Source organism: Grampus griseus, assembly GCF_964374135.1.
Source record: "Grampus griseus genome assembly, chromosome: 14".
In the NCBI taxonomy this organism is placed as follows: Eukaryota; Metazoa; Chordata; class Mammalia; order Artiodactyla; family Delphinidae; genus Grampus; species Grampus griseus.
The window spans coordinates 87,748,638-87,764,799 of NC_139008.1; the positions used below are offsets into that span (position 1 = coordinate 87,748,638).

The following is a 16,162-nucleotide window of genomic DNA, read 5'->3' on the forward strand; positions in this document are numbered from 1 at the left end:
CGACTGAAGAAGGTACAGTGTCAGGGACAAAGGTAGAAGAAATCCCTTCTGCCAGGGGCTTAACAAGGCGAAATGGAAAGTCAGAGTATGTGCCCTGCTTCTAAACACAGGTAAGAGGTCAAGAGGCCGATCCAGACAGCGTGGGCCCCGGCAGGCACACAGGCGTGCGGGTGGCAAGAACCTCAGCGGGCGAGCGCCTGGCCCCACGGGAACAGCATGCCACTCACTCACAGCTGCAGGGGGACCCACTGCCCTAACCCAGGCCTGGGCAGCACCTGGCCAGGACTGCCCCCTCTCCTGACGGTCGGACACGCACCTGGTTTTTGGGGTCCTTGAGGTTGAACATGAGGCTGCGGTACTTGCTCTTGTACCGATTGTCTGTGACTCGGAACAAGTTAAACATCTCCTTCTCGATGTGCAGTGCAATTTTTCCTACTTCATTTTCTGTCATGATTAAGTCATCGCTGTCAGTGACTCTAGATGGAATGAAAAAAACCCCACGGTAACTGCTGCATTTACATGCCATGTGGGATCTCAGCTCCCCAACCAGGGATGGAACCCCAGTGCCCCCTGCAGTGGAAGCGCGGAGTCTTAACCACCGGACCACCAGGGAAGTCCCACATGTGACACTTTTCTTAAACAGCGGAGCCATCGCGAAACGACCACCCTTTACGTGGAAAACTTTCCACTTTAACATTTAAGAAACAAAGTGGAACAGCCCACCTTTTCCACAAGATCTCCTTCAAGGAGCGTCTTATGTTTTGCCGAATTTGAGAATTTGGCTGTGACGAGGCGGGGCTCGCGGGGCCCAGGCGTCCCGGGGCTGGAGAGGCCAGGGGAACCGAGGTGGTCCCAGGCTTCCTGATGGCGCCCACCGAAGCAGCAGAGCTGGGAAACTTTCTGGAAGCAGACGTGGCAGCAACAGGTGCCAGCCCTGCCTGCTTGGCCGAGGGAGCGCTGCCCGAGGGGGAGGGGGCAGCCGAGAGCCACGGCCTCTTGGGGATGGTGCCCTTGAAACCCGGTGGCGTCTTTTTGATGGCCGGTTTGGCTGCTGCCGCGTTTGCAAAAGGAGGGGACTTCTTTGGAAGGAGATTTCTGGGCGAGGGTTGCTTGCTGCCTCCCGAGGAGCCTGGAGGAGCCGCCTTCTTCGGCACCGCCGCCACCGCCACCTTTGCCTCTGCGCGTCTGTCCTCCTTCACAGCTGCAAAGGAGAGGGGCCCGCTTAGTGAGGTAGGGGTGCAGGGGACCCCACACAGCACGTGCACCCGAAACCAGCAAAGCTAATAACCCGGCATCACTGAGACAGATTTAAAGTAACTGTTAAATTCAGAAAAGGAGTGTAAAAAGGGCTACCAGCAACATTTATGATAGCGAGTATACTTTGTTTCAGAGATAAATGCTTTATTATTAAAACTTTGACTTCAACCGATAAACCAGTAAGCTATCGAAGGCTTGATTTAAACCGTTAGCTTAGCTGGGAACTCGAAGGGCAAATTTTGCTGTATCAAGAAAAGGTATAGATTTCAAAGATCACTCTCATGGAGAGTCCCAGTGCAGTTTTTGGTGAACAGGAGCTTAGAAAATCTTTCCAGGGTGGATCAGACACATTCTCTTCGAATGCATATCCAAGCCCCACCTCGGGGGCCCATGGGGCACTGGAAGGACTAGTGAGAGTCCACCCTGGGGTTAGCGGCTCACAGGTGTTCACCGTCCTCTTGGACAAAAGTCAACTGGACGTGGTGATGTTAATAAAATATAGAATGTTGGCAGAAAACTGCAACGTGGGGGGAGACCAGTTATTTTTACACTAGGAGCTGGGTGGCAGGAACGCCACCTGCTGTCATTCACACCCCTCTAGCTGCAGCTCGCTATTGGGTAAGACAGTAGGTTAGCACTTTCAATGCAAACAAGGATTACAGCCAAAAGCTAAAATGAGAATCTTTATGCCAGTACTTCGCATGGACTGATTACACTTAATCCCGTATCAGACCATCAGAATTACAGTCAGAGGCAAGCAAGGAGATTCATCCTAAGACCAGTTCCTCAGTCTTAGGGGCATGCGGCCCAGCAGAGGTACGTGGGGAGCCGTGACTGAGAGCAGGGGCCCCGCTCAGGCCCACCGCCCAGAACGTCTGGGACCCAGGGCAGAATGGGGTGGGGGTGGGGGCGGGCAGGTCCAGGGAGCAAGCCAGGAGAGCACAGGGACACCACCTAGGGCCACGTCACACAGGACCGACGGAGAAGCCGCCTCCCCAGGCGCAGGCTTTTCTCAACTACCCACAGCGCAGTGAGCCCCTAGATTCTAAACGGGAGACTTCGACACGCGCTAGCAGCCTTCCAATTTTACGCAGGGGTTGAAGACCCACCAACCCCAGTCAGCTGCCGCGGCTTCCTGCGACTGTCCTAGCGAAGCAGGGAGATCTGAAGTCTGGGGAGAGAGGCGAGAGCCTGCCTCCAGGTGGGCCTGAGCCCACGGGAGCCCCACGGCGTTCTCAGCCTGCACCCCGCGTGGCCATCCTGGCAAAGGGCCGGAGTGCTGCCCTCAGGACCGCCTTCCTCCAGCACTGCTCAGGCCAGTCCAGCCGCAGGTGTTAAAAGCCCAGGGACCGCAAGACTTTTCCATTTCATAGTACAGGCGAAATTACCTAGTTTTACAGTTTGCAACAGCGCTGCACACATCCAAAACTTAGAACCGTGTTAGAAGTACCTCACTGTCATCAAGCAACAACCCTGACTGCAAATCTATTTTCATCTCACAGAGCACCCCCCGACCTCATGTCCCCTTGTCCGCGGTGTCCCAATCACTGGCCCCACATGTGCCGGCACCCCCGGGCTATGCTGTCCAGGCTTTCCCAAGACCACCCACTCCCTGCTGAGCAGCCCTTTCCCAAGACCACCCTGCTGGCTCTCACCCATGTCCCGTCAGCAAGTCACAGCTAACAAAGTAGGAACTGGGGACGTCATAGGAACTAAGACTAAGTACTATGATTCTACGTATATTATTTCATCAGCTCAAATCCATATTCCTAAGGCGCTACCATACCTCAGTACATGGAAACTTATCTTTACCAGCTCAGCCTTGGCTAACAGGGTCCACAGCACCTAATCTGGGCGGGGCGGGGGGGACACGACTGCTAGAGCTTAGGTTAAATGAAATGGACAGAGGCCCCTCTTCTTGGGGGAAGGAACGAGAGTGGAGTGGAGCAGGACGCGGTGCCAGCTGTGACTGCCAGCAGGGGATGAAGGAACAAACCCGTCAGGATTAAAATCGAGTCCTAAGACCAGCTCAGTCACTGACTTTTTACAAACTTTGCTGAGATTTTAGTAGCACACTTTTAAACAACTGTAAAAAGCTGGCCTAAGATGCTTCCAGAATCCTCAGTGAGGCACCCATGATGGGGCCTCAAACAAATCTTATCATGTGACATTTACATTGTTTCAAGTGACAATTCCTGTTGACTTCGAAAACATTCACTCCCTAAGATCAACGCTTCCACTAGTCTAACCGGTGTTTTCTCTCATTCAGGGAAAACAGAAGACAGGAGCTTATTTTTAGGACATTCACAGTACAGGTGATTAAAGTGACCTGCTATCCAAGAGTGGTAACAGTAAATGAACGTAATCTATTTAAAAAGCAGGGGATGGCTTTCCTTAACCATTATGCTGCTCTTCTATAAAATTAGCTGCTTCTGGCTTTTAAAAGTCAACTTTCATCATCCCTCACCTGCATCTCAGAGCGTATGTAAGTGTAATTACATAAATAAAAAGTTGGTAAGATGTGGGAACTGGTGGACCCCAACAGCAAGTCAGTTCTATCCCTCTCCTACTTTGAGGAAAAATGCTCAAAACAGAAAACAGTTGCATCTGGTCCCACCGTCAGCTGGATGTGGGTTAGCTGCTGCTGGAATGGCAGTGACACGGTGTAGTGCCAAAGTGTCTGACAGTGACAGAAGCATTACTTCTGAGTAGAGCTAAAATCAGATTTGCAAATTCATCCAAATTCCCTTTTAACTGTATTATGTGTATACATTCACAGAAGAGCAAGGCGTAACCAACCAACCACGAAGCACCAGTTCTAGAACAGGAAAGCAGCACACCCCCATGGTAGAGTGGCTCCAGCAGTGGCAGGCCCCCAGTGCTGCCAGCTCGAGGCAGCGTGACCACCTGCCCATGTGCCGGACAGAGACAGCCTCCTGGGAGTGTACACCCAGTTTGGGCCATCCCGGGGTCTGCCTATGGGGAAAAGAGTGGCCCAAGCTCCAGGGCAGGTGCTGTCTTGGGGAGCAGATACAGGAGGAAATGCTGGCCGGTGGCCAGGCCACCGCCCCAGATGACGTCGTTTCTGCTGGGTCTGGCCATTGGTTTATACTGGAAACGAGTTGTTTGTGGTGAAGCCCGGTAGGAACCAGGCAGGCCGGTGCGCTCAGGGACCAGCAACAATCTAATTGGCTAACTTCCCAATAAGCATGAAACTGGGGGCCTTGCCACACGGCAAGGTGGGCCGTGGTGCTGTGGCATCGCTGGCCACTGGGTGGCACTGGTGGGCCTTGGTGGGGACAGGAGGAACCGGGAGTGGAAGCTGTGTTACTCCGAGCAGCCAGTGCTGTGCAGCAGGACGAGGAACCAGGGCCGGGCAGGAGCCCGAGTCGCACAGCATCGCGCGGCCCCCGCCCAGTGACAGCCGTTGTCGGGGTGGCCCCTCACAGGGACCAGTGAGAAACCCTGAGGGACGGTCACTGCTTTATACCTTTTGTCCTGCCCCAAAGAGGTGCCAATTTACCCTAAAAATCCCCAGATATGAGGCTTTCAGTCACACTGACACGGTGGGGGGCAGGGGGAGAGACACTACTCAGAATGATTGGCTGTAAACGCCAAAGAAATCAAAGAGCTTCTTATGTGACCAGGCGCCAAGCAAGCCCACGTGGTGCAGGTCGGAACGTCCCCTCCCCCCCCCCATTCCCACAGGGCCCCAGATCCACCCAGGCTCAGTGGTGAGGCCGAGGCAAGGCAGCTACCGCCACAAGGCCCGGGTAACGTAACGGGACCAGTCAGGGCTCAGAGGACACAGTGGAGCAGCAGGGGCTGGGGGGAGTGGGCTCTGCTCACTGTGACATCAGCTCTATTTTCAGCTCAGCCTGACACGTGTACGAAGACGTTTCTCATTTCAACTTTGTTTCTTGGCTGTCAAGACGTTTCCTAGTGTGAAAATTCAAGTAGCAAGAGAGAACATTCTGCTTTTGTGCCTTTGCTTAAATATTCTGCAGTGCATTATTCCTGGAGAATTAAAGTTGTGCTTACACAGAAACAAAGACTCCCCACTGAAGACTTGGGAGGCCTGATCTCCATCTCTGGGGCCCTCGCGCCAGCTGCTCTCCATTGCTAGGAGTCTGTATGTGGGTCCACAGCCAAACTGCCATGATCTGGGGCTACACAAAGCTTGTCCAGATTGACTTTTTTCTTACTGATGTGCAGTATCTGAGCGGCTTACACCTCAAGAGAGGTGCAGAGAACTGGCCATAACAAGCTTGCAAAAAAACCAAGTACACCTCCGGAGGCAAATGGACCCTTCCTTGTTTTCAGAGTTTCACAGATTTTGAAAACCAAAACCCAATTCATGTTGGACTGGTAATATATGAAAAAAATGGTCACATCATCCCTCAGCATGAACCACGAGAAGGAAACGGGGCCGAGGCTGTGTGTGAGGCAGGCGTTCCACTCTCCTGTCTACGCCAACTGGACTGGTGGGGACTGGCCGCCAGACCTGAGACTCAGCTGGAAGTAGAGCTGCTGCTTTCCCTCACTTCCAAAACCCGCCAACAGGCACTTTCACCACTTTGACAAGGTTCAACGTTAACCGTTATCTGTGCCTGCATCACCTGCTACTTCAAGCAACATGATGGGGCCGGGGGCGTGGTAAGACTCTGGGGCACATAGCCCGCGGCACCTGCTGACCCCGGCGGGTTAAGCGGCCGTTACCTTTGTGCTCGTCTCGCTGACGCCTCCAGGTGCATGGCAACGCCCCGACCTTCGTTGACAGAAATCAAAGTGGAAACCCTTCTTATCGATCTTCCAGGTTTACTTCTTTAACTTTCAGAAGGTAAGACTATGACCACGTGCACGGTGACGTGCAACACGCAAAAAATCAAAAACATTACTTCACAGCTTCAAATATGCCTGAGACTCCTACACCGTGTGGGAGGGTTTACAGCTGCATCTTCAAAAGAACCCTCGGGACTCGATGCCACCTAAGGGACTCTGCCGCAGGACCGTCTGTGAACAGTGCCACAGGAGATGCAGAGCCCCAGAGGCCACATGAAGGCCAAAGGGCAGGTGAGGTGAGCAGGACCACTCCTGCTAGAAACTTCTACCCACCCCCACCCCCGCTAAAGCACAAGAACTAAGGGGGGCAGCCAGGATACATCTGAGGGTCTCTGTCAGAAAAAGTACATGTACATGCGAAACCTCCCCTGCACTGATTTTCTGAAGTTGGCTATTAAAAAAAAAAAAACTGTAAAAAGTAAAACACTTAAAAATACGAGAGAATGTCAATGACCAAGAAAATTCTAGCTATTTGGATAACTTTAAAAACAGCTGTCAAGGTAAATCCTTATCAGGACAAGTTTTGGTTCTCTCTCCAAATGGGGGGAGGAGATTGGTGAGATGTACAAGGCTGCTTTGTCCCCACCCACATTTTTTTGCCACTGAAGATCTGGAAGACACAGATAAAAACAGCTCGTGCAGCTGATAAAACATGCCTCTCCCACCGTTCCATTTCTACCAAACACCCCTGGGTCCCAGGCACCCCATCCCCCCCCCCCATCTATCTCACCGTGGGGACTTGTCTTCTCTTACTACCTGTGAAGCGTGCTCCCGGAACCCACACCAATCCCCACACCCGCGTCCCCAGATCCACTTCGCCATAGCACGGGGACCGGACATGTGGCACACGGGGACCACGGGGCAACGCTCGCATCGGGGCAGGATGCTAACACATCACTGGACCTGGGTGCACAGGTGCTGCAAGGGGTCCCCATTTCAATTCTCAAAGCTACATGAAACTGCAGAAATCTGATTTTCCAGTCAAAATTTGTTCAGGTCCCCAGAGTTTTAAGTCATCTCAGGGCCATTTAGGGAGCCCCAAACATGGGGAAATGTGCCTATGCCTATCACAATTCCACTTCCAAACCCTAACAAACCAGGGACACTTTCGAAGAACGTTTTCAGCCCTCTTCGTGCCTGTGCCTGGACAGTAATGAGAGGCGACGGAGAGGAAATGAAGAGGAACCATGAGGAGGAGTAAGAAACACAGTGACCTGGGGGGAAAGAAAATGGCAATCGTTTCCATGAGTTACACTGGTTTTGTTCTCAGAAACTCTGAAAAATTAAAAAAAAAAACTCATCAGAGAACAAGTACGTGTTAATCCCACCACCCCGAGGACCTGAAGATCTACTGACTGTCCCATGAGAGAAGCAGGTCAGAGCCTCTGTGTAGCAAGGTCTTGCCCGTGACGCTCATGAAGGGCTGCCCTGAACCCACAACCCAAGGCCAGCGCCAATGGCCTGGGAGAAGGGGGTGGGGGGCAGAGCACCTCCAGGGGCAGCACATTGGCTGCCCAAGGATCTACCCAAGATTTGACCTGAATCCAGGTCAACATGGAAAACGCCCCCTTCCTAAGAGCTGTCCTGGCATCACCTGCACCCAGAAACATATCACGCTCTGCAGCCAGGGAGGCAGGTGGGGGCCCTGGTGGGGATGCAGGGTTCTGCTGAGTGTATGCGAGGGACCCCCTCCCATTGTGCCTGTGTGTGGGGACCCGGGGAAGGTCCACAGCCACTGCCACTGTCAAGTAATGGTTTGGGGAAGAGGCAGAGGCACAGCTGCTACTCACCGAGGCTGAAGTCGGGTGTTTACCAGCGACCTTTTACACTCCTCCCAATCATCTTTTGGGAAGATGACATTTCTGGGATAACAAAAAATGATCAGAAGCAACTAGCTCAAAACCATGTCCCTTATGCAGGCTAGAAGCTGTGGCTATCCATCCACGTAGTTCTGAGACGTAAATGTGCTGGGAAGGTGATCAGTGAGGAGCTGATGTGCAGAGAGGGAGGGTGGGGCAGAGGGAAGAGAAACCCCGCCTGTGAGCAGAGCCACCACCTCCTGGGGGCAAGTCTCCCCGCCCCTCTACCCCAGTCTTCCCTCAAAAACCAGGAAGTCAGAACTGGGGATAAGTAAGCACCCACCCCTCCCCCAAACCCCGCCAACTTTCCTTTCTCACTGTGCGCCCTACATCTGACTCCACACTCGGAGCCTGGGGGCAGTCTCCCAATTCTGGTCAACAGAGATGGAAATTAACTGAATTGAAACCAATCACCCAGGGTTTTGTGGCTACACCTCGGTTTTCCTTTTATTCTGTCACGTGCCTATAACCAACTGAGAACATTTAGCACAGGATTCCAACGTGACTGCTCCCCACCCCTTCCCAGCTGGGCGATGCTTATATTTAGGTCCATTCGTAACCCCTGTAGAGGGGCTACTGTGTAGAGGTGCTAGAACTTGATGGGTATTTGCGACACGTTGTTAGCATGAAGTTCTTGGTTCAAACAACCTGAGGTGTATTGAGACTCATTTTAATACAGCAACTGGTTAACTCTATATTTAACCACTCACTCCAAAAATCCAAAAATAAATAAAATAAAATAGATAAATATGCATATATATACACACACAGCATTGCTTTGCAGTTCACTTGCAACTCCATTTCTCAGGTCTTGGGTCATTTACATTCTCAAAATGCATCTAGTTATGCAGTTTTCTAGCCACACTACATCCATGAGGCCTTCCCTCAGGCCACTGGCCTAAACAGCCCGCTGAGAGGAGGAAGCAGCACGTGGCTATAATCCTGGGATTTGGGGCCATTTAACCTCTTGTGCTTTTAAAAAAAGTTGCAAGAGTATAAATAAAAGATAGCATAAATAAAAACTGAACACAAAATGACCTTAACCATAGAATAAGAATAAGATGTGCCCCAGAGCAATTTAAATTTCTAAAATTTAATTTTGGAGAATGAGCTGAAAAAAAGAAGAAAGAGAAAAGATTCAAGCTGCATGATCTCATGGGATTGCAAAGGTCTGTCTGAACTTGAAGCCTGGGGTGGGATGACCCAGCAGTGCACGCCAAGACTCCTGGTCTGGGTGCTGCTCAGAGTGGAGACACTGTGCTCACTTACCTTCAAGCACAGGAAGCAGGGTAAATGGCCTTCAAGACTGGCATGTGTGTTTATGTTGTGTGTAGTATGTGAATTGGACATAAAAAAAATTCCGGTTCCGTCAAAAATAATATAACTCCTGAAACTCATGCTTCAGTTGAAAATCAGCTACAACACTACTGTGCTAATAGTAATAGGTTCCCACAATATACAAGGAAGTGAGGGTCACGTGTGCTGGGAGCAGACTGTGTGGAAAGACCCCTGCGTGGAGAGCCCACGGCGGTGACGGCGCTGTGGTGAACATCTGGATGACGGCGGACCTTGAGTGCCAGGCAGCGCGCCCCCTTGTCACATTCTGCTGAAGATACTACACATACTTACCAGAGACTGATAGTAAAGAAAAGCGATTAAAGACATCAATCGTCAGAGGTGAGACATTCAGCAACGGGTCTCGTACAGCTTTTTGGAAACACTGACAAGAAGTCCCGACAGACTAAGGATGGGCACGCGGGGCTCAGGAGGCCTCCTGGACTTGGGCAAGGGCTTTGATCTCTGCAGGTGCAGCAGAAAACACGGCTAGAACTCCTAGCTCTGGACAGGCCCGAGTGCACGGCCGTCCAGAAAGACCGGGAAGGGTCCAGAGCTCCCCCCGGGTGATACATACATTTATACAACAGTGGCGGCCAGGGGGCAGCAGTCTTTTCTGGCTTTACTGCATTGTAATTGTGGTCGCTGGCCCAGGACGGCGTGCTGCTCTCACAGGGCGGCTCCTTAGCGAGGACCTCACTCCTTGGAGGGACCAGTGCCACCTTCTTCGCTGCGTTCTCCTTCTTGTCTGGAGCCAGTCTCTTGTGCACAGAAGAGATTTTAATGCCTGCCTGGATAATCAGTAAAGCCCCAATCATTAATGAGGTCAGAAATTAACCTTTGCTCATTTCACTCTGCAGTGAGGGTCACTACTCAATCAGCTCCTGGGCCATCCTAAGCCCAATACACTGCATCTGCTCAGCAGCGGGCTGGCTACTCCCCCACATCCAGCAGGCCCGCATCAACATCCGAGCGATGAGAAGGTCCCTGACAGAATAACCCATCATCCTAGCATCCTGATGAGGTGCTAGGCCACCAGGATAACCGAGGGGCCATGGAGTGAGGCAGTGAAGCAAGGCGGAGAGCACGGCTGGCCGGGGCCCTGTGTGAGAACGCGCCCAAATAACACTGACAGGCAGGAGCTGCAGACACAACAGCACGTGGAGAAAGGACAGGCGTCCAAACAACATCCCAGTACCCCACCAGGAACTCAGTGCGGCACCCCCAGAACCCACTTGCCACCCCGCTGCCTGCGCGTCAACTCCCCACACAGACTCCAACAGGGACCGCTCTCCTCCCGGCGGGGCTGGTGTGTGGGTGGAGAGCTATTCCATGCAGCAGCCGGTTCCCACGTTTCTATCAGTTAATCCCTCGGCTAGAGGCGGAGAAGGAAAACATGAGAACACGTGCCTATTTGTAATGCTGACGAGAACACTCGTGGGCAAGGCGGAGGGCAGTGCAAAGGCGCCTGCATCCTGTCTGGGCCTGTGTGCCCTACACTCTCCAAACCAACCCACCGAGCCCGTAACCTCCAGACGCTTTTGGTTTCAACTACACAAATGGTTGGCCTCCGTCAACTCACCTGAACGCTACATTTCTGAAGAATGATTTTTTCCGGCTTTGTCTTGGGTTTCTCTTTAGGTTTTGGTTTCTGCTCTTTCCCTGCGCTCAGGAAGCGCATGGTGGCCGCGGCGTGTTTCAGGATACAGTCGCTGCTGCAGTAGACAGAGTCGGGCTGCGCCACGCTTGAGCACCCGGGGCCAATGCACCTGGCGGCACCAGGCGCCTCTACGACCTGCAGGATCAGACGCGGCTTCAGTGCTCGCCCGCTTTGGTGGCTGTGGCACTTCGTAATACAACTATTCACGGTACCGAGATTACTGCTTTTAATCATGTATGAAGAAATTATGAATAAAGATGTACCTCTGTTTATTCAAAACACACAAATCCACCTCCCCCGAGTAAGGCCCTCAAGTTCTTAACTGCCCGTCATGCCACGCAGGAAGGGCAGAACTCTAAGGGGACCCCGGCACTCCTGCTGCATACTTCTGGACACAATGGGATTGCACGCCACAAGTAGGTTCCCTTATCGGGCAAATGGGCAGGGATTTTACCAACGAAATTAAGATCCCAAGTGAGAGGATTGTGAGTTAGTCCAAAGGGTCCAACTTCATCAACTGAAAACCCTTAAAAGAGGAACTGAGCCTCCAGAAGAGAAAGGATTCCACTGCTGCCTCTGCTGAGAGGGCGCCCAAGGCCTAGGCTCGGCGGGCAAGGTTGTGAGACGACACCCAGGACACCCAATTAAACGTGGGTCTCAGAAAACAACAGATAACTTTTTGGTGTCACCATGCCACACAAATTGCCCGGGACATATTTTACCTGCTAAATCAAGTCAGAGCTTTTGGAAGTGGATCTTTCCCCAGCCGAGCCTCTGATGAGACCTCAGCCCCCACCGACACCTGGAGGGCAATCTTGTAAGACCCAGAGCAGAGGGGGCCCGGCTAAGCCAGGCCTGGGCTTCTGAGCGAATAAATGTGTGTTGTTTAAGCCGCTAAACAAGTCTGTGGCTGCCTGCCGTGCAGTAGGAGCCTGGCTCACGACAAGGGCTGAGCACAGCTGTCCACGATCACTAGAACATGTTTTGACGGTCGAGACTAATAAGATACATGAACATACCCCTCAAATGTACTTGAGCAAAATCTTGTGTCTCAAATTATGCACTTAATTGTTTTTTCTCCACAGAATCCAAGTTTTACTCAGAAAAATACTTTATGTGTGGTCTCAAACACATCAGCAATAACATGACGTTTCCTACTGACTTACATTTCCATTAATTCTTCTTCCTTACCAGTTATCATCATACTTCCACTCGATGCCTCCTCATACCCCCATGACAGGTAAAATTTAAATGGTCCAGCCCTCGAGGCTATGTCAGTGCAAGGGGGAGACGGCGGGGAGCTATGACACGGCCACCGCAAAGTCGTCTGCATGCCCAACACTGGCTAGAGAACGGGCTGTGGGGGCGGCATGGGCCCCCAATTCAAGGAAGGCCTGGGGCGAAAACATACTCTGAGTAGGACAATCCTGAGAGCCTGAGACAGCTCTCAAGATGCACGGAAACCATGACCAAGAATCACGGCCCTTGGGCAGGAGAAACGAGTGAACAGAGCTAGGGAAGGAGCATATAGAGATGCACAAGCACTGGGGAGCGGGAGACCACCATAACAGAGGGCGTGCCAGCCGCAGCTGAACTGTCACCCTGGGGAGCCGTGCGGTCACCACCGCTGGCCTTGGCATCTTGCTGCGAGGCAGGGACAAGACCACTGGTTCTCTCAAGGCGGTGACGGGTAATATAGGTGCACATGTGCCCCTGTGACTCAAAAATAATTTTGTTTGTTCACATATGCACTTCAAACTCAGGATCCATTCATGAGAAAACTGAAGGGAAGACTTAAAAAAGCGAGTCCACTTATGGAAAATGTTAAGTCAGTAATAACAGCATAGAAGATAGATATGATTAACAAACATAGAGTAAGAATAGATAGGCCTGCCAGCCTGGAGCAGGTGCATGGACCTGGGAGCTCGCAGAGCCCAGCCCTGCGCACAATGCCACTCCTGGGAAAAGCTAACTTATCTCAGAAGACAAACGCTCCTGTCCTGATGTTTCTGCCAATGGCAGCTGAGGGCTCCACGGTCACCTCTACCGCTGACCTTGGGAGACAGGTACTTACGGGCTGGAATATCTTGAGTTTTTTCTTGCCACTTGGGTTTGCAGCTTTCTCAATTCTACCCTTAATTCCTTGGTCTTCACTCGATTTCTGCTCCACGGTTCCTATACTTGTACAGTCTGTGCCGTCGGCGTCCGCAGGTCTCGACCTCGAGTCCTGCGTGCCTGTGGTCTCAGAGCTGGGCTCGTCCTGCACTTGCAGGATGGTGCAGTTTGGGCAGATGTAATCCTCCCCGTTCCTTTCCAAGAGCCTCCCTCGAGCCTCAGAAATGCCCACACAGTCGCCATGAAACCATTCTTCACATCGGTCACAGCAAATCATAAATCTGGAATGATAAAATAAAGAATGGATACTATTAGTATAGGAATGGAAAGTGAGAGACCAACTCAATTTTAAACACAAGTCAAATTTCAACCTTCTATTATGAAAAAAACAAAAATATTACAGAAACGTGGAGAGAACAGAATGAAGAGCATCCGCGTGCCCTTCTCAATTTTACTCACATTCAATCAAATTTGCTTCATCTTTTCTTTGAGGGAAGCACTCTGCCCTTGACACCACAGTTCTCGTCCACAGAAGGGCAGCCACGCCTATACCCCCCCCACCCCCCGAGCTGCCCCAATGTCCACACCACAGCCCAGTCTCAACCGGTCTGGAGCAGCGTCACCCAGCGAGCTCTCTGGGACAGCAGATCCCCTCTGGTCCAGGCCGCCTTGTCCGTGGCTGGTGGGACCGAGGCAGCCAATGTCCCACGCCAGCCCTCACCTTGGTGGAGGGTGTGGCTCTTGGCAGTGCCCACCCACGCCGTTTTTGTTTTTGTTTTTGGACAATGACTTGTTCGTCTTTCCCAAGAGAACAAGTCCCTCATTCAGGCCACCCTGGGACTCTCTAAACTAAGACGAATGGAAAACGCTCTCTGGCACTTTCCACAGCTTGGACTCCCCCCAGAAGCCTGGGCAGCCACTCCATCCTCCCACGACCCACCTGTTATTATGAGGCTGGCGGCACAGGCAGTACAGGGCATTGGGGTCGTACACCTCACATTCGGGCTTGTGTCGGACTGCGTCTCCGGGTTCCTCTGCATTCCCCCCTGGGGCCGCCCTCCCTTCCAGTTGGCTCTCTCTGTCCATTTTCGCCGCCTGGGACGCAGCCCCCAGGTCGGCCTCCGGCTCCTGCGGGACGGGCAGCGAGCCCTCCACTGCATCGCCTGCCTCAACGTCCATGGTCTCCACCGGGTCCTCCTCCCGATGCTTCTTCCGCAGGCGGCTCTGGACGCCCTTGGGGGGCCTGTCCGTGGGCTCCTGCTCGCGCTTTCTCCGCAGGCGATTCTGGAGTTCTTTCAAAGTCAGCCCATCACTGTCGCTATCGGAGGTGTCATCCTCGTCGCCACGTCCTCTGGCCTTTGCCGAGGAGGCCTTTCGTTCCTTAGCACCCGTGGAGCCAGACCTGGGACCGCTCTTCCCATCCGAGGTGCTCTCCACGCTCCCCTCAGAGGCGCTCTCCGCATCTGTCACTGGACAGGACGCCGGCTCCGCCGAGTCCTCTAGGGACACGGGGGTGCCCCTCCGGCCCCGGCGCCGTACCGTGGTCAGGAACTCCTCCACCCGCTCGGTCCGCTTCGGCTGCCTTCCACTGCGACGCAGCGACGGGCTCTGCTGCTGCCGGGGCAGCGGGTCCAGGGCATCCATCTCCACATCCCCAGCGCCCTCGCGCTTGGCGATGGTGGTCCTCCGGAACCCCCACGTCTTCCTGAACTCTTTGCTGGTGGGCTTGATGGCCTTGGGCGCATCCTCACCACTCGGGTCACCCTTCTCGTCCATACCTAACGGGGAAATGCAATCAAACCACACCAGGCGTCAGCCAGGGCCGCGGTCCAGGACCAGGACAGGCACCCACCAGCCACGAGAGCGCACGAGAAGGGGCAACACCCACACGGAGGAAACCCAGACACAGTGAATCGCAACAATTCTCCACCTACAAAAACCGAAGGTGTTTCCTAAAGTGCGCTGAGAGGATTCAAGGGGGTTCCTGAAGAAAACTGTAACAGTTACGTATCTAATGTTCAGTAGACAAACACAGCTAGCAAACCAAATCTGTGAACTGGTCAACTGCTGAGGACGAGGATTTGTACAAGTGGTAGCAGGGAAAGAGGAAGCGAGCAGCAGTGCTGCCAGGACAGGACAGGGTGGCGGGTGCCTCGGGCTCTCCAGCACAGAGACGCGGGGCCCACCTGGCTCTGCCCGCAGAGCTCGGTGGACAGAGCGCTGTGCTGGCTCTGGGCCTACTGCTTGGAAGCCCCAAGCTGTGTGTGAGACGTCTGACCACGCTGCTGGAGGGATCACATGGAGATGGGGGATTCAGACCCTGAACCCTGCCCAGATTCCCGAGCCACGACTGTTGACACAAGATGGGCCCATTCAGCGCTGCGCGCAGGGTCTGCAGCAGCAGTCGATGGGGACGCTGAGAAAATACTGAGCCACACGGCACCTTTGGTGTGTATTTCTTCTCTCCTCTTTCTAACACACTGTTTAAAGGGTCATGTTTGTGAAAACTTCACTCCTGTTTAAAATGAAAAAGCCTGAAAAAGATAGTATATACCTTGAGAATTTTTTCCCAAGCTGTGCAGGCTTCAATTACATTTAAATGCTAACGATGACTCAGGTTTTATGCCATGTTCCATCCCAGGGGAAGGACTAATACAGAATGAAAACCTTCAAACAGAAAATACACAAAATTAAACATCACACACAATTGAATTCTCTTTTTGGTTCCCACTAAGTATTGTCACCTCCCATTTCCGTGTCCAGGTCTGTAACTCCCCCACCCTGGGCCTAGGCCCACACTCTCCCAGGCCACTCGGAAGCTTGCAGGAGTAGCTGTGACATCAGCACCTGTGCCACCAAGGACCACGCCACTGTCCTGGTCACCCAAGGCTTTCTGCAGGAAGGACTCTCCTCTACAAAATACAGTTCTCACCAGAGAGAATATAAAACGTCATCGTAAATGCACTAAAAAAACCACTCATGTAAAGATAAAGTAGTGCTCTGAATCAGATTCTTAACACACAATTAGACACTCTTCAAGAAATCTCGGGCTAAAGCTTAAACCATTTCAAACAAATACTAATGTTACATTAGT

The 16,162-nt window shown here is 52.6% G+C and overlaps 1 protein-coding gene across 2 annotated transcripts in view; it reads right to left on the reverse strand.

Moving 5' to 3' along the window:
- DIDO1 (death inducer-obliterator 1) overlaps positions 1-16,162 on the reverse strand; it is a gene marked incomplete at its 3' end in the record, with an annotated part of 50,233 nt that overhangs the window by 14,548 nt on the left and 19,523 nt on the right. For both annotated transcript variants that reach the window (XM_082671151.1, XM_082671152.1), the window contains exons 3-9: positions 15,623-15,735; positions 14,009-14,846; positions 13,028-13,349; positions 10,876-11,088; positions 9,871-10,084; positions 724-1,201; positions 317-476 (exon numbers count right to left, since the gene is read on the reverse strand). In XM_082671151.1, the coding sequence (XP_082527277.1) occupies positions 317-476; positions 724-1,201; positions 9,871-10,084; positions 10,876-11,088; positions 13,028-13,349; positions 14,009-14,844 (2,223 nt within the window). In that variant the 5' untranslated portion in view covers positions 14,845-14,846; positions 15,623-15,735. The remainder of the gene's footprint in view (positions 1-316; positions 477-723; positions 1,202-9,870; positions 10,085-10,875; positions 11,089-13,027; positions 13,350-14,008; positions 14,847-15,622; positions 15,736-16,162) is intronic.